At 39.6% G+C, this 18,278-nt stretch overlaps 1 protein-coding gene across 5 annotated transcripts in view; it reads right to left on the bottom strand.

Moving 5' to 3' along the window:
- Positions 1–18,278, bottom strand: part of lama2 (laminin, alpha 2) — a 202,011-nt gene that overhangs the window by 104,495 nt on the left and 79,238 nt on the right. For all 5 annotated transcript variants that reach the window (XM_054760840.1, XM_054760839.1, XM_054760838.1 and 2 more), the window contains 6 exons: positions 18,133–18,245; positions 11,144–11,195; positions 9,223–9,413; positions 3,925–4,104; positions 2,547–2,636; positions 914–1,031 (listed from right to left, as the gene is read on the bottom strand). In XM_054760840.1, coding sequence (XP_054616815.1) covers positions 914–1,031; positions 2,547–2,636; positions 3,925–4,104; positions 9,223–9,413; positions 11,144–11,195; positions 18,133–18,245 — 744 coding nt within the window. The remainder of the gene's footprint in view (positions 1–913; positions 1,032–2,546; positions 2,637–3,924; positions 4,105–9,222; positions 9,414–11,143; positions 11,196–18,132; positions 18,246–18,278) is intronic.

The following is an 18,278-nucleotide window of genomic DNA, read 5'->3' on the forward strand; positions in this document are numbered from 1 at the left end:
GAAACAGTAATTCAAATAAAAGCCAAAGCACTCACAACCTTTCCTTCTCGATAATGAGACTACTACACTGCTTGGTTATTACTGTCACTTTCACAGGATCAGTGACCTGACAGTTATGTGTACTGCAGTGTTAAAGAGTTTTATGATTTCCGACTGGATGTGAACGTGGCATGACTGTGTGTGTGAGGGGAGGACGGTTGCGTACAAATAAGACAGTAGAGTTTGCTGATGTTGTTTTGGTGTGGTTTGGCCGACAGTAACCTGTTTTGTTTTTGCAATAAAGAGGAGCAAGGGAGTCTCAAGGAAGAGTCTCAAGTAGGATTAAAGTCTTTAATCTCAAGTCTCAGGTCAAGTCTCAGGTCCAAACAAGACAGTTTGAGTCCTGACAAGTCAAAAGCACTGTTTAGTGTCTCCCAAATGAAATAGCATTTTAACAATGTAACAAACTATTACATTTGACAAATACAATGAATGCATTTTGAATTGTTTAATTTTTAAAAATAAAACAACACCAGCGTGACAAGCCACAGAAAAAGAATGCTGACATAGCATTCAGGATTTAGTCAGTGCATCCGTTGTTTGTTCTTAGATCTGATTGGATGTTAATACATGTATATGCATTCAGTGAGGCCGATTCAAAGGGGAAATATGTTGTCTGTTTGGAAATGACATAACAACAATCATGTTAATGGAATGCTTTGAATGGGGACACATTCACTGAAAATCGTAAGTATTTTTAAGTCATCAGGCTAAAGTCCGAGTCAAGTCCAATTCGAGTTGCAAATCCCTGATGATACTGTCAACTCGAGTCCAAAGTCATCAAAACCGTGACTTGAGTCCACGCCTGCGTGCACTGAGGCTGCATTTCAGTTCAGTTGCTTTGTGTGTAGCTGTTGCGTTACGGCTTACTTACTCTCACAAACATGGCGCGTGAGGAAGGTTCCCGCCATCCAGGGTTGCTGGTGGTAACCGGGACAACAACGATCGCAGCTCTCTCCACATGTGTTGTGTTCGCATTCACAGCTAAATTTCTGCACAAAAACACATTTGTCACCAATAAGATTCATTGTTGCAATTGTGTCGAGCCATCAAACACCTAAGAATGTCAAAGTGTAGAAGAAGTTATCTTCTATAGCTTAATACAAACTAAGTGGCGAATACAGTACACCCTTTATGTATGAATAACCCAAACCAAATGAAATTAGAACCATTTTTGACAATGTCGAACCTTAAACAGTGATCAGTGTTTCCCATACATTCATTTATTTGCAGCACCATAGATAGACTGCAGTCCTGGGGGAAACACTGGTGATGTTGTGCTTATCATATCAGGTAATGGGCTTTTTATCCACTATGAAGTTGACTAAAGACGTAATCATGTCTGCATTGCTTTTTAATGTCTTTATCACAAACAGTAAATGAAATGCATCTTCATGAGGCATCGCAGCGTATGCCTGAAAGTTCAAATAAATGACAGCAAAATGTAATTACCAGTATTTGTAAGTGGCCTGTCTAACAATAATGTATCCACAGGAGAGTGCTATAAAAGATCTTGTTTCCCTTTCCAGATTATCAGTTGGTAACAAATGGGTTCAGTACCACCTTCCTGAGAGAAAGGAAATCATAACACAGTTGGATCACAGTGCTCCAGTGCAAGACTTGTGCCAACATGAAGGCTTAGTAATTCAATTTAGTACTTTCTGTAAATTGCTTGATGAGGAGAGGCTGCCAGATTGAACGGAGTACAATAGCCAAGTCCGAGCCAAGTTTGGTAATTTTGGCACGAGTCGGTTTTGCTCCCCTTTTATCTGAGACTAAACACTCCAGCTTTGGCTTCAGGCTGCCTTTGTGCTGAGCACGCATCCTAGCAGATGTTCTGTAGACAATCATTAACAAATCAGCTTACAGGTCTCCATCAAATCTGCCCTGTGTATATCCGCCCAGGACTTAACTGCAAAGATGAGTGACTGTGTAAAAGAGTCCACATTTATACTGTTTTCCTAAAATGTTTTCCATTCATCCATTCGTTTTCTATGCCGCTTAATTCTCATTAGCGTCGCAGGGGGTATGCTGGAGCCTATCCCAGCTGACTTTTGGGCACAGTACTGTGTTTTTAATATCGACAATAATTATGAAGCGTAACCTTTTCAATACACTTTTTCCTTGGCCGTCTTAGGAATCTGAATTTCTCTTATATTGGGCGAGTGATAGAAAAGACAAATGACATCACTTATAGTCAATGACCTCATCACCTTGAAAGGAAAAGAGACTTGTGTCACATCAGAGTAAGACACGTCTCAGCCTGAGGCCGTGTGCAAGACAACAGACCACGAGCGTGTGAGAAAATGCACGAAAGATCAGGTGTCTGGTATCAAGCGATGGACAGACCCATCATGGTAGACAACACCTGTGTCCCTTGCCGACAATGCAGCAAAGGTTTGATATAAAGGCGGCATGTAACAAGCTTAAGCCTGAGGGTACTTTTTCTTTTCCACATTCTAAAGAAGGCCATGTTACCTTGAAATGCGAGAGTGCAGCTTTTTTACCTTGGTAGCAGTGTTGAGGGGGCAGGCCTTTGCGTGACCATAACATATACACATTCCTCCAATGGAAATGTCCTTAATGGAATAGTAGTACTGTGAAGAAACAACGAGAGAAGGACAAACATTTATGCATGTGCTGACGTCACTAATTTGAAACAAAAATATGTATGAACTGACTGGACAGTGAGAGCTTTACAAAAAAGATGATACATTGGCCTGTAATGAAAAATAACATCTGTGTCATAGTGACCTTTAGCAGTCCATAATAGTTGTTGGACCAGCCAGGACACCTCTCATGTTGTGTTTAGCACTGGGGTTCATTGGTTTGACATTTACTTTGGTGGTGACATTATATTAAGATAAAGTTAGTTGCGTTTGAGGAAACAGATGTTTTAGACTGAGTGAATTATAAGTAGAATAAGATAGAAATATGGAAAAAGGAGGGATCTTCTTCGCATATGCCACAATGGGATTTGGCCCTTGGTCGCTGCATTATATTTTAACATTGTGTAATTGATTTTGCGGACCAATTGTGCATTAACGACATTCTGATGCTCAAATAATCCAAAATGAAAATGATTGATAAGATAATAACAAGTAGTATTTGTATTGTAAAAATTAATATTTACGAGCTCCAGAAGATTACCCTCCTCTCAACAGCCCACATAGGGTCCTATTCATGAAATAACACATTCATGGGCTTCCAACACCCTTAGGTCCCAGGCTGAGACCGGGACATTATGAGATTAAGCACTGGCAATAATGAGAGAGAGAGAAATAATAATAACAACAACAATAACAATAACAATAATAATAATAATAATAATGCACTATAAATGTAATTAAGAATAATCAATTCCTGTATTAGCCCATTTAGCTTTCTCATGTGCTATCTGTTTTGGATTATTAGTGTAATCCTGTTAACTGTTTCTGTCCTAATGCGTCAAAAAGATAGCTGTAGAAAGTTAATTAAAGCAATAAAATGAGTGGTGACCAAATACGTTTGCACTGTATATGATACAAGCATTACATTAGGGATTTTATCGACATATACATTGGTGCCACAGTTTTTGCAATTAATTCGTTCCAAAAGGTTTGACAAAAAGAGGAAATAATCAAAATGCATAGGATTAGGGTGCTTTGTTTGAGCGCTTGATTTAGCAGAACGATACAGTACAGGGCAAAGTGACTAGTTTGTTACATGCAATACTGTACAAAAACCCAGGCAAAAACAAATATTTTAGATGAAAAACAAATTATATCAGAATTGGGGGGGTACATAAACTGCGGTTTGACTGTATCGATACAAGGTGAAGATGAAAAAAAACAGAAACAAACAAGAAGAAGAGGAAAAAAATGAACAAGCGCGCGTCAGCCTCACCCGTCTTGTCACAATGGGATCGATATCCCTGGGGTCCCGCAGGGTCAGGGTCATGAGGTCGGCGTTGAGCGTCCTGATCCTCTGAAACACCAATCTGATGTAGCGGGCGGAGGTGTAGTTGAGCAAGGTCGGGGACGGGTCATCTGCACTGGGACGGCCATTGATTAAAGAAGTGTGGATCTATACGAGGGAAGACGGATAAATACTGACATGGAACAACAGAATTCAACTCAAGGCAAACATTAAAGGTGCATTGCGTGACAGATAGCGGCAGAGGTGAGAAGTCTCTTGGGTGACAGACTGGTAGGAGGGAAAAGGACAGTGACATCCACTAAAATGTTATAATTTTGTCAGAAATAGCTGTCAGTATTAAGCAGTCCATTGCAAACCACAACCACATTAATAAGCATGTTCATGTATTAAATCCTTATCCAACAGTGTCAACCAAAACTCATCTCCAAAGATTGTCATTAGATGCATATTACAAAAAGTACACTCTGATTAATTTTTGGAGGTTGCTTCAAATTAATTAGAATTTTTTTTGTGCAAAATGTCAACACAGAGAGCAATTGGATTATAGTGACTTGTGATAAGAAAATCGTGGTGATGGGGGGGTGCAGACGACAGCAACGTTGGCATACAGACAGACTCATACACACTGTTATTCCTTTCTAGCGAGACCATGCTTCTAAAATACAGCCAGAACACACCATGGCTGGAGCAAGAAACGTCTCTCCGCAAGCTGAAAATAACTTGAAACAACAGTTATAGTAAAGCCAGGGGAAAAAAACATAAGGGACCATTTAGCACCTTTCAACAATACTGCATTTTATTTTTTATACTGTATTTTCACAAGTGTGTTTTGCTTTTTCTTTGGTTTTTATTTTATGTGAAGCCACCACAGAAGGGTACCAGTACCAATGTTGGAGTATTCAGTAAAAATAAACAGACAATATGGACTGTAAGGAAAACTGAGCTTCATAAACCCTTGTTTTTGTCGCTAGGTCATTGTCTTTGCTTTGTTACATTGGACGTTTTTGAACCTTGCCTCTCTGTCAGGACTATTCCAGTCTCCTGTATTTATTCTCTTTTGGTTTGCGGTCCTGCTTCCACCTTCCATGTTGAGTTTTATGTTAGACCTAGCTGTACCTCCTAGACTTTGTTCATTATTTTGCTCTGGCATAAGATAAAAGCATTTTCCTTTGGTAAAAATCACTGAATTTGCACGTTTCCCGATCAAATCCAGAGCAGAAAGCTGAGATGAGACTGCAGCAAATCTCTCCTCTCTGCTTAAGTGCAAAAGCTGAGCCTACCGTCTGAGTACACTGGATGGTGGATGCCAATGCAATGTTTGCAGAAACATTTTTTGTACACCATGACGTTCAACAGCTTGTGTAATGTCTTTAATGGAAGTGTGACATCGTTATTCTTGCTAATCAGACATCAATGCGGAGAAATGCCATACACTGAGCCGCTGCAGTACTCTACCTCTGCTTGCGTGAGCTGGAGAGTGCTTGTCACTCCCGTCCTTCCATAGAGAGGAAAAGCCAGCCTTTTTTTTTTTTTTTTTAGACGGCAGAACCAGCTACAACTAGATTTAGCAACAAGTCGGATGCATAAAAGATATTATTATGTTTATTTATTTTTTCTGCTCTGATGAATAAATGAGGTAACTTGACTGCCAAGATGGAAGATTACATATCCAAGTTCAAAAGAAGGTGATCAGACTTTTACAACAAATTATCCTGGAGAGTTTTTCCTGGAGAAGGTTTGTGCGCATGTTCTTAGTGTACACAAATAAAAGATAAGACCACAAATGTGTTTCAGTTTATAAAAACAATAAACGCATGCAACCAGGAAGTATTTGAAAACAAAGATTTTAACAAAAGGGAATTATTCTTTTTTTTTCTTGTTACGTTCTTAATGAGCAACCTGTATTAACATTAAAAAAAAACTACAAAGGAGTCAGGGCCTCACCAGCCATGAACCTCACCGCACATCACTTAGTACCGCCATACAAAAGTTGAGCGAAACGTGAGAGTTTGTGGTTTATTCGAGTCATTCTCTTGATTTCTATAACTGGTGAGCTGAGCAGCAATCATACAGTATTTATATATATATATATATATATATATATACATATATGAAATTATACACTGGAAAAAATGATGAGACCACCCTTGCTTCTTCAGTTTCTCATTTTTTTTAAATGTCTGGTACAACTAAAGGGTACATTTGTTTGGACAAATATAATGATGACAACAAAAATGGCTCACAGGACTTTCATTTCACAGCTGACATCTTGCCATTTCAATCGTTTTCTTGATAATTACCACCACAATCACTTACGTTCTTACGTCAATAGCTATTGCATTGTACTGCCACAAAAAATAAACTCTCATGAGGTATTTTTGTTGCCACCATTATATTTATCCAAACAAACGTACCTTTGACTGAACAAGACACTAAAGAAACAAGGGTGGTCTAATGATTTTTTCCATGACTGTATATATATAATTATTATAATTCGTGAGTACGTTATAATTCCATTGACTTGATTGGATTCTAAACCCGTGTTGAGTAGCTTTTCGTCAACAAAATAGATGAATTCTTCCAAATTATCTCAGTTGAAAATTTCGTTTCGAAAGTTGACCAAACCGAAAGGACAATCAGAGTCACAGCACTGACGGAACGACCTGTTTACGTGAGTTTGTGTGTATAGAATGAGTACATATAGTAACTCTATATCTGGGAACACTGGTAATCAAAAAGCAGCCACAAAGTAAGCGAGAGGAGCGGCTCTGTCAGCTCGTCTCAGTAACGTGGCCAAAAGCAACATTTGGCATCTGCCAAAAAGTCCTCATTTGTGCCAAAAGTCTGTATGGTGGTGGTGGTGGTGGTGGGGGGACACTTGCAAGCTGTACACTTGGAAGTAATGAAGGATATGTGGCTGTGTAGGTGTGAACACATGAGCGGCACGGCGGCTTTGTGTGTGTGTGTGTGTGTGTGTGTGTGTGTGTGTGTGTGAGACACATCGCCTCTGACTCATTATGGTTGCACTGTGATCAGACGGCTCGGGAGCTGTCAACCACAAGCGCGCATGCACACACTCACACATTTATACTCCTCCGTTAGTTGCAGCTCTTGACATCTCCACGCTCACACCCCCTCCGGTGCTCCCCCAGAGGACACACACGCATGCACACGCAAAAACACAGGACAAACACAATAGACAAACACTTGCACCCATGGGGAAATGCGCACACATCTCCAGACAGGCAACTACAATTAGAGGCCTGTGCAGGAAATGTACGTGTGTGTGTGTGTGTGTGTGTGTGTGTGTGTGTGTATCCTGAAGGCTTCAGTTCATTAAAGTCAGTTATCGCAGGGCCGTTCTCTGCTCTTACCATGCACACGAACACATAATTGTAGCTAGCTAACAGTGTAAACTTAGGTGAGAAAGTGTTTTTAATAACAGCCGACCCTTCTTCCCGTAATTACAACACTTATATATGTTAAAATGTAACACCGCCTGAAATAATGACAGGTTTAATTATGTTGAAAAATACTTGTTTGGTTCACGGTAAAGGTAAGTACCTTGCTTCAGGAAAACCATGACAACACAACACAGCAAACATTCCAGATACAATACAGTGTTCACTCGTTCATCGCCGGGGATATGTTCCCATAATAGTCCGCAATAAGTGAAATCCACAAAGTAGCCAACTCTGTTTTTTTTTTACAATGATTCTATATGTTTTAAGGCTGTAAAACCCCTCACCATACACTTTATACACTTTTCTCAGACAGGCAATAACATTTTACATTTAAATTTTTCTCTTGTTTAAACACTCAAAGTTGAAACCTTCATTTGAATTTTAATGCTCAACCTACGAGGTTTGACACAAGAAATTATTAAGTGGCTCGCGGGTATTTCTCTCCTCTGACCATGCCTCTACATCCTGGTGCCGCTTCATTGAAGCCTTTTTGTATCCTTGTTAAAACATATCGCTCTTCTCGTTGTATTTTCCTCCTCCAACCGAAGAGTCACTTATTTCGTAAATACCGCCCTTCCGCCGCGTAACGTCTACCTCCCTTCAGGATGTCCAGAAGTCCAACTTTCTGTGCAAAGGTTAGCATCGTTCTCTGCCTTTCGTCGGCATTGTGGGTTTTGTCGAGGAGAAAACGCGCAAACATACAGAGTGCAGTGTCGTTCAGAGTCTCTGCAATCGGCAGTTCGGCACAAAGGAGATTGATTGACAATGGCCTACAGCCAATCACGACACAGAAGACAAGGGTTGGGTTCTCCCTTAGCCAATAAAGACGCAGAACACAATGCGTGTGGGAAAAAAAAGCACTAAAATTGCACAAAAGGTGAATCGCGATACAGCGAGGGAACACTCTATTTCACTTTTGTGTCCACTAGCACAAAATATGGATTATAGACTCAGACGTATACGAAACAGTTAAGGAAACACTACTTCATGCAGGGGTGTCCAAAGTCCAGCCCGGGGATATTTTTGATTGTTTTTCATTGTTCCACCAATATGCTGTAACAATGTTGCAAGGTACTGTCATACCAACACTACTACTAATAACGACTTGCTTTTTCACCTATAAGTAAAACCTGAGATTCTTGTCTCTATATCTGTTAAAGTGTGTCGTATACATTGACCTACACTGGATTGGTTCTGTACGTTCCGCCACAGAGCAGTGACCTTGACCATGTTGATTCGGCCTGTATTGCACACCTAGACTCCCTTCTGGTGATTATTATTTAATCGTGTGTGCACAGTGTAATAACTTGCAGTGTAAGGTAACAAAAATCCCAAGTGATCTTCGGGACGGCGGTAGCTTCGAGGGCAAGAAATAGGAAACATAAAACAGATTCAGCGATGGATGCAGTGTTTTGCTGGAGATGGTGTCAGTTGATATCAGGTGAGCGCGACATACTGTAGGCTATATTGTACCAACAGGACACAGAGTGCTTTGCAAAGGAATTGATAAATAATTATTGTCATTATTATTTCACTGCATTCATTGATTGTAATGATTTTGTCGAATATCTGGTAGTGTAACAGCTTTAGCAGCTCTTAAAGTGATTTGAATATAATCGGATGATAATCGTTTGCTTAGCGTGTCGCTGCTTGTTCCAAGTTTAAGTTGGGAAAAGGGATATGTTGGGTTCTTTCTATTCTAGTCCTGTTTTACCAGAAGCTTTAGTTGACCAATCAGGTGGGAAGCCGTACAATCCGGTGGAAAGGGGTATGAACACGGGTTATACTTGAACATCTTTACCTCTCCATTCTCCAAGGGGTGGATCTTAGAGTAGAAGGATGTGCAGATAACTTCATCATCTCGAGTGTACGATGGAGGTCCTGTCCTTGGATTCATGTTGAACCGGGTCAGGCACTCTGTGTCTGTGATGGCGTAGTACTGCCAGGGTTCAAAGGCCACACCATCTATTGAACGCTCCAAGATCCAGTTACCTGCAGACGTACATGGTTTGGTTGTAAATTTGTGATTAAGCGGGGAAATAAGAATTGAATGTTCTTGAAATACACCGAAAATGCAGTACAGTTTGAAATACACAGCATTGTCATGAATATGGAGTACAGTCGTCCCTCGCCACTTCACTCTTCAGCTTTCACGGCGTCACAGTTTTCCAATGATAGTCATTCAAAAATCTAAAATTGTGGTTAACTATGGCCTGTTATTAGTAAAAAAATATGCAGGTTTAACCAAACTTCATGTGTTTTGGGGCTAAATCAAGCATTTTCAAACATAAGCAAATGGCTAAATTAACTAAAATACAAACATAAGGCATTTAGAAGTCATGCTGTACTAACGCATTCAAAGACAAAGGCCCGTGTATGCACGTCAGTGTTGCCGTGTCCGCTTATTATATATAGGAAACTTTGGGCTTGTTAGTTTGTTTTTTTGTAAAGTTGCTTGCAAATTCCCAAGTTCCCTGTTGTTCCAACATCAAAACAACTTTATTTCACGGTTTATTATTATTATTATTTTCACAGGTTAGTGGTTGTGTGTAAGAACTGTGTGTGTGCGTAAGCTTATTACTATATAAGCGTGTAGTAAGCGTAACAAATGAAACAAAACATAGGGTAGGGGTATGTGTGTGAGCCTATATTACAGTATGTCTTATATGTCTTATTTTCTTTTATTATGTCTACTCTATTCGGTAATACGAGCGTTAAAGTGACTATAGGGATGTTATTTCAAGTCTAGAGGGCTTTAATAATGTTAAAAATCTTATTTAGAAGGTTGTAAACTGGTTTTCTATGCTCTAACTGGGAAAATAATCAATTTATAAATAAGAAATACTACATAGCGGAAATTCGTTTATCCGAAAATTAGGAAAAATAAGTCAAGTCAGGGAATGTGCCTTAAAAAAAAAGTGAGTGGTGTCCTGGCTGGTCCACCACTCTTGCAGACTTAGTTGTTAGAGACTATTCTCCTTTTTACAGGCCACTGTTGCCTCAAAAGAATTCAGAATCTGTTATCAATATAATCAATATCAAACTGCTGCTGCTTTAACCAACTGTGGTTACATACAGCGTGTATGACGGTGGCCGAGGCAAAAGCGCAGCAACGTCCAAAATCTCCAATCACAGAAATTATCCTAAACCAAAACCACACAATAACCATAAAACGCATGCAACAGGAAAATGCTGCAAATGCCAAAAACACACACAAAACTAACATAAACATAAATATTATAATGTATAAAATATATATATATACTGTATATACTATGTAAATATATATGTACTGTAATATATAAAAATAATATAAATATATACAGTATACAAATATATGTAAAATATTACAGCTATAAAGGTAAATGAACCTTTCCATACCACCTCTTCACTTCTTGTTGCTGTTTTTGGGATTTGTGTGAGTTTTTGGCATTTTCTGCATTTTTATTATGTATTTGTTTTTCATCCCGGATGTGTGTTTGTAGCATTTGGCCGTTGCTGCACGTCTGCCCCTGTCGGTCACTGTAATACAGAATATGGATATGCATATGAAGTTTATTGAACATAATGCTCCAAGATTCACTAAAATGACTTTTAAACGCTGCGACTTTTACCGCATCTAACACACGTGGTCCGAGTTTCATGTCATAATCAAAGCGGAATGGGGAACGTTTGGAATGTGTGAGGCTGTTTAAATAGTAATGATGTCGCAAAACGCTTACCCGGGCGAGGCGAGTTGGCGGCCTTAATGATCACATAGGCGATCTGGAAAACCTGACAACATAAAGAAGATGAATGAGTCAAAGTGGCACACTTAAAAAGAAACATTTTTTTAAACACATCACTATATCTCACTCAAGGAAAGATGACCATTAGTTGTGGTGCTTAATAGAATATTTCCGTGCAGATAGAAGAGACCAGTACTTAAAATGGAGTTGTCTGATGGAGGGGTTTGCCTCCGTGAAATCAAAGTGCGAGCTTCCAGGTTTGATGTACGCTGTTAAAGCCACCTTGAGCTAAAGAGATCTCCACATTTCCCAGTTGAATGAAACGGCATTATAAACATGTTTTAAGTAGCGAAAAGTAAACACGCGCACACACACATGTAAGTGCATACCCTTGAGTGTTCATTTAATGTTTTAAACACCAAAAATACTCTCACTGACAACTGTAAATGAGTCTCTCCGCTTATGTGGGAGGCAGTGTCACATTGCAGCCATTAGAGCAGCTACTGTGTGTGGCGAGAGAGAGTACATTTCAGAGTAACCGAATAGCAGCCCTGACAAAGAGCACTTTTACATGTGCTCACACCAAAGGCAGGGTATCGGGTGTGTGCATTCACGTCTATGGATAGACAAGGTTTCAAAAAGGATTCTGTAAGAATCACCAACAAGTGTAACTGGAACTTATCATAATGCTGGTACATGAAGCGTTTGTGTATACATCTGTCTGTGCTTAGTTTGGTGTAAGGTTTCATTTTAGCTACAATAGCTGTCTGTTGAGGGATTTTCAGCCCCGCAAATTTGTGATTTTTTTAAAAAATTGTATTTTATTTTCTCAGAAAATAGGCCGTTTTTAGCAGAAAACACATTTAATTCACCGTAAGTCAGTAATAATTTCTAAATAACACAGGTAAAATGTACAGCATACATGTACCACTGTTAGTAAGCTCTTATGCTTCACTGTCGTCATGTGTTGCTATTTTGCAACTTGTTTGGTCGTCCTTGAACGCACCATAGCTGTGCAAAAGTTTGTTTGCACAAAAGTTTATGACCTCAAAACTTGCAGAGAGGTTGAACATAAGTCAGTATATTATCATAAGTCAGGCAACCTTGGAGAAACGCCTTCTCTAGCCTGCTAGCCTCTAGCTCAAGTTTGACAACCAGGCTAAAGGCTCCATCTTAACTCAGATTCCATCTGTTCATGGACCGTTTTATATTATTTAATATTTATTAGTGGTGAGTACCTACAGTCGTTTTGTCCCGAGATCTCGTATAACAAGATCTCACAAGATTTCAACGTGACAATATTTCTCGTTGACGAGAAAAGCTGTCTTGCAAACACAAGGCAGCCAGACGTCTATCAGACTGTCAGCTATGCATTGCTACTGTGAATGATAATATATCTAAATACAGAAGTGGCAATGCACAATGCAAGATTGGAACCATGCATTAGGTGCTTTGAGCACACTATAAACCTTGCAACCCAACATGCACTCCGTGTTCCCAGTGTCACTCGTTTGCTCAAGTTCAACAGCTGCCGCGATGTTAAAGTAAAACTGCACTTTTTTATAACGTTCCATGAGACATGAACACACGTCTTTCTCTTTTCTGTGCTTTCTAAACGATAAAAAGAGACAGCTAAGAAGGCACGCAATGGGATGCATCTACAGTACTCCGCCTATAAAGCCTTCTGCAAAAAACTCCAAAAACACACACTCCAACAATTTACTGAAAGCCTCCCAAGAAGAGGGGAACCAGTTGGACCAACTCTGTATTTCTTTACTGTTTCACACAAATGCAATGGACGATTATTAGCATTCAACATCAGGAGAACAGAACACCTGGCGACTGTACTACTAGGGAGAGATAAAGGCAGATAAAAAGGTAAAGAATACCTTCAGATTTGAATATTCTCCCTTTTGCTGTTCGAAACACAGAACAGAGCACATCTGGAGGCGCTTATTAAAACGAAGAAAAAAGGGGTTCCCAGATGAAATCATCTGTTCTTGTTTTTTTTCCACTGATGCTATCTCAGGAATAGTCGCCGCTGACAACGAGGAAGTGTTCATGTCTGGTTATGACAAGGGATTTCATTGTCATGTAACATTTTACTACAGTCCTTATGTGTACATTATGAAAGCAAAATATAGCGCCTGCCAGATTATTTAAGCGTTCGAGCCAAATGAGCACTTAAAAGGATTGTTTTGCAGCTCCATCTGACCATTTAAAGTCCGCGTCCAGTGTATTTGGGTTGCCTGCCATTAAATGGACTGTGAGGAATTCATGTTGTCTCCATGAGGGTTGGACAAACCGTTTGGAGGAACAGCTGGCCTTAAAATATCAGTGATGGACACATGTTACAATCTCTTTGGCTTGATAAGTTGGAAAGAAACAGGAACAGGAACTGTAATAAAAAGCAAATGTACAAAATGAGAGACACCGTGATAAATTAAAAGAAAGAAGACAGTGCTCTGGGAGTTCTGACATAAAAAAAAATAATGTGACAGGTGCGTAAGCCACTAGACAGAGCCGGTATGCAGGAGCCTTAAAAATGTACCGTCACGTCAAGTGGAAATGTGTTAAGATCTCACTGGACTAATAAAGAGGCTTTTGGCCCACTTTTAATCGTGTGACTCATCCAACTTCCTTTCCTGCCAAACTTAGCACAAGCAAGAAAGTAGCAGATATTCACTGGAGCCACCTTATCGCTCTGTTTGCACACAAAAAAATCTATTGGAATGCTGCAGTATTGTGCGCATGGAAGAATATGACACTAAAATTGTGTTTTTATTTGGGGGTTTTCAATGGCGAGACAGCAGAAGAGCAAGACATAGAGAGATAGAGGCCTCCGGATAAAACAGATTAAAGAGGGAAATGTTCTGTGTGCGTGTGTGCGTGTGTGGATGTGTGCGTGCACAGTGGAAGACAAAACATCCATTTGAAATCCAATCTCCTTAAGTCCGTCTTTTGGGCTGCCAAAAGACACTAAAGGCATATAAAAATGTATACGTGCCAACACAGCTAGCTTGGTTGGAATTTGGCCTTAAGCTTTTAAATAGACTTTATTTGATTGCACAGAACACCAGATGCTGCAATCTCGCACACATTCTTGCTGCGGTCCAAGTTGCTGTCAAACGTTGGAGGCCACCCCCAAAACAAAAAGTTTTCATTCAACTCTGCTCATTTTAAATAAATAAGAACATCTCTGAACACATGCCCAGTTAACCAAGCACTGTATTTTTCAGACTATAAGTCGCATTCACCGGTATCAATGGCTATCATGGTGCCGCTCCAAACCATTTTAAAGTCACATGAGAAGAAGCCGCCGCACGGTGGTCGAGTGGTTAGCATGTTAGCACACAGTCGGGAGATCGGGATGACATGGGTTCGAATCTCCGTTGGGCATCTCCGGGTTTTCTCCGGGTACTAAAATTCCAAAAACATGCATGTTAGGTTAATTGGCGACTCGAAATTGTCCATAGGTATGAATGTGAGCGTGTCTACTGTATATGTGCCCTGTGACTGGCTGGCGACCGGTCCGAAGTCAGCTGGGATAGGCTCCAGCATACCCCCGTGAGGATACGTTGAATGGACGGATGAGAAGAAGGCAACCACTTTAACTGAAAGGCAGCATGTGTTAAATGATATGCACTGTATGTATCGATATCGAAGTCGCACCTGAATTCTTTAATCAACGTACGTTTTTATTATTTCAATGTGCTGAGTTATATTACGTTCGTGGATTGCTCGTCAAAAAATATTTTTTGTACATATTTGTCAAGGGACAATACTATAGAAACGAAGCTTGGATATAAAGTGGATCCCCACATACTTGAGAGCCAGCTGCATTCAGCAGCAAATTCACAGATTTTGGGTTAAAAAATTGTTATAAAAAAAAAAAACCTCCAAAAAATAAGTTTTTTTTCCACAGAAAACACATTTCGTTCACCCTAAGTCAATAATGATTTCTAAATATGCGATAATGCAGGTAAAACGTACGGCATACATGTACCACTGTGAATGTTTTTACACGTTTGTGTCTGCATGCTTCACTGATAATGTTTTTTTGTCAAGCGTTGAGATTTCACGCTTTGTTTGAAGGCCCTTGAACGCACCATAGTTGCTGTGAGACGCAAATGTGACTCTTATACATTAAATAACTTCCACACCGTGACTTCGAGTCACTCTGTTCTATCGATCATCTTACAGAATCATTCATACATTTTATACTTTACTGTACTTTATACTTTACGACGTGTTCAATAGGGTTGAATCCAATCGATAAGTACAGCTATTTTTATTGCAAATGTTCAGTATACTAATATGTTTTGTTATTTCCCAGGAAATGGTCCTAACCTTAAAACTATTATATAGTTGAACCACACCAGGTCACATTATAGTTATTCATTTTGGAGCTGAGAAATGGTCCATTTGAAAAAAAATTAAAGACCTCATTTTGTGACTCACATCTCTAGTTTTCAGAAAGTGTGGATATTAAAAATGTTTTGACTGGCAGCCGCTTTCGGGATCCCAATTGCTCTGCCAGTCTCCCCTCCCGCCTCTTCCCCAATCAGCATATAGCCTGTATGTGATTAGACCGCGTCCATCAAAACCGTCCATGAGTAAACCTGGCCGACATTTTTCCTTAATAACCGCAATTTACCTGAATTGCTGCTATGTTGAACAGTTGAATACCACATGGGGTAAACAGCCCTTGGACTAGCAATTTCACAGCCTACATGAATGTGTAATGTTCATAATCAGAGAAGACTGAGTCACTCCTTGGAACACAATGCTTGAAGCAATGCCTTGCTATGCATTCTAAAAGCATAATTATATGAAATTAATGAAAGGCTTACTGTATTATGGGGTTTTTCTAAAGAAGGAGGTTAGGATGATACATTATAGAGTGTTTTAAACAAACAAAAAAAAACCTCCTCCATGCTGTTCCTCTGATTTCTATTTCAATGGCGTTGGAGCTGGCAGCTAAAATACAAGCTTAAGCCGCAGAGGCAGCAGAAATGTTCACTTTATTTTGTTGGTTACATCGCATGATGACAGGCTGACGAGGCTCCGTCATGATTGCCCCAAAGGCCACATCTGTCAAGGTAGGGGAAGAGCTTGAAAACAATATTTTGATGCCTTGAATTGGAATCAATATGGATAAAAATGTATTAGAAATATAAAATGCATGACACAGCACACAATTCCCTGCAACCTCAGCCCTCACATACTAAGGAGAAAAAAGCGGCGTTGCAAAAAGAAGACAATTGCAAATCAGCGTCATCGCAGTAGGTGGTCGCCGAGGATAAAAGTCCCCGGTATTAAAAAGCTTTTAAAGAATCGGTGCAAGACAAATGGAGCAAGATGATGGTCGTCGTCAATTGCCAAGCCTGCAGTCAACTGTTATAATCAATCTTCAATCAGTTCTCTGTGCATCTCTATGAAAGCTTGACTGGGACAAAGGAGGAAGGCGAGGGCCACTGAACAGGAAGGGTCACACTGACCAAGTATGAGGAGTATGACCTGATTTTAGAACTTGCTTTGAAAAGGGAGGGACAAATGCTTGATGCTGAAGAGTAGCAGCTCAAGACAGGATTTATACACTGCCCAATTCCATTATCCAGCATCAACCACATGCTGGTAACCAGACAAAAGTGACAACTCTGGGCAACGAGGATGAAAACAAGCATTAACTTCCACTTACTTAGTCATGGACAAACTGGTCTTCACATCGGTTGAAAAGGTAGGTGACCTTGACACTACGCCACCGGTAGGCTAGCGGTTTCTTTATTAAACGTTTTAGCACAGGTGTACTGATCGCAATGAGGGTGTCTCTACGGTCTTTCCACGTACACGTTACATTGTCGGATTCACGTCAGATGTTTATCCACATATGTGGTTGGTTCCATGTTTGGTTGTTTTTGGCCTGCCGACAATACCATGAACTACAAGAACTAAAATGCAGCGGCACCTCAGTTTTGGTTTTTAATATGTTCCCAAGGGTTCATCAAAAGCCAAATCATACAAAAAAAACTTTTTTTTTCCCCACAAGAAACAATAAATCTAATAAATCCAATTCATCTGTTCAAGACACATTTAAAAATATTAACAGAAAAAGAAAACATTTTACAGGGAATCATTATAGTTTTACATGCAGAAAACAATGCAAAATGCCTAAAAATCAGGGGTTTCCAAAGGGCGGGCTGGGGGCCATTTACAGCCCGAGATTTTTAATTTTTTTTATTGGCCTTCGGCACATTCTAAAAATACAATTAAACAAGAAAACAAAAAAAAACAACAACAGCAAAACCAAAAAAAGCAGAAATTTTACAAGAATAAAAAACAAATATTCGGAGAGGAAAAAGTCATAATATTCAGAAAAAAACATAAAGTTAAGAATGATTGACTACAATATGGATTTTTTTTTAAGTCTTTAGTAATTTTTGTTAAGTTTTAAAAGGTTTTTGTTAAGGGAGATTTTGTGCAATGAATGAGAATGAGAAGTGGGCTGTACACAAACAAAAGACTATTCATAAATATGGGGGGGGCAATTAATCATACATAGTAGTCAAGTAGTTGTGTTGTATTGGAGAGAGAAAGAGGGGAAAAAAATTGCACTTACGTGTATAATAATAAAAAACAAAACATTTAAAAAAAAGGGTAAATTAAAATAAAATAAGATGAATAACGAAGAAGAAAAAATCTTGTTCATCAAAAACTGTAGTTTTGACATTGATTTCATCTTGCTTTGTGTTTGCAGTGAGGTCCCTATTTGGCTTTATGATTGAATGGCGACCAATTCAGGGCATAACCAGCCTTTTGTTCAAGTCAGCTGAGGTACACTCAAGCTCCCAGTGACCCTGCACAGGATAAGCGGTATAGAAAATGGATGGATGCCTAGTTGACGGAATGTAATGTAAAGCCAAAATTTGAGGAAGGCATAACCACAATAGACGGTATTGTGAAAGTAAAAGAGTGTCTTCTACCTGTTTCAAGTCCAGTGTTATTGTCACATAGTGGTACTCCATTCCATTCTTGATGGAGGGACTTTGCCACCAACGGTTAGTCCCATCGATGGCGTATTCTATGGGGTGCCGCTCTGTAAACATACAGAAACACAGCCGTCCTGGTC

The sequence above is a fragment of the Dunckerocampus dactyliophorus genome, chromosome 19 (genome assembly GCF_027744805.1).
Source record: "Dunckerocampus dactyliophorus isolate RoL2022-P2 chromosome 19, RoL_Ddac_1.1, whole genome shotgun sequence".
NCBI lineage: Eukaryota > Metazoa > Chordata > Actinopteri > Syngnathiformes > Syngnathidae > Dunckerocampus > Dunckerocampus dactyliophorus.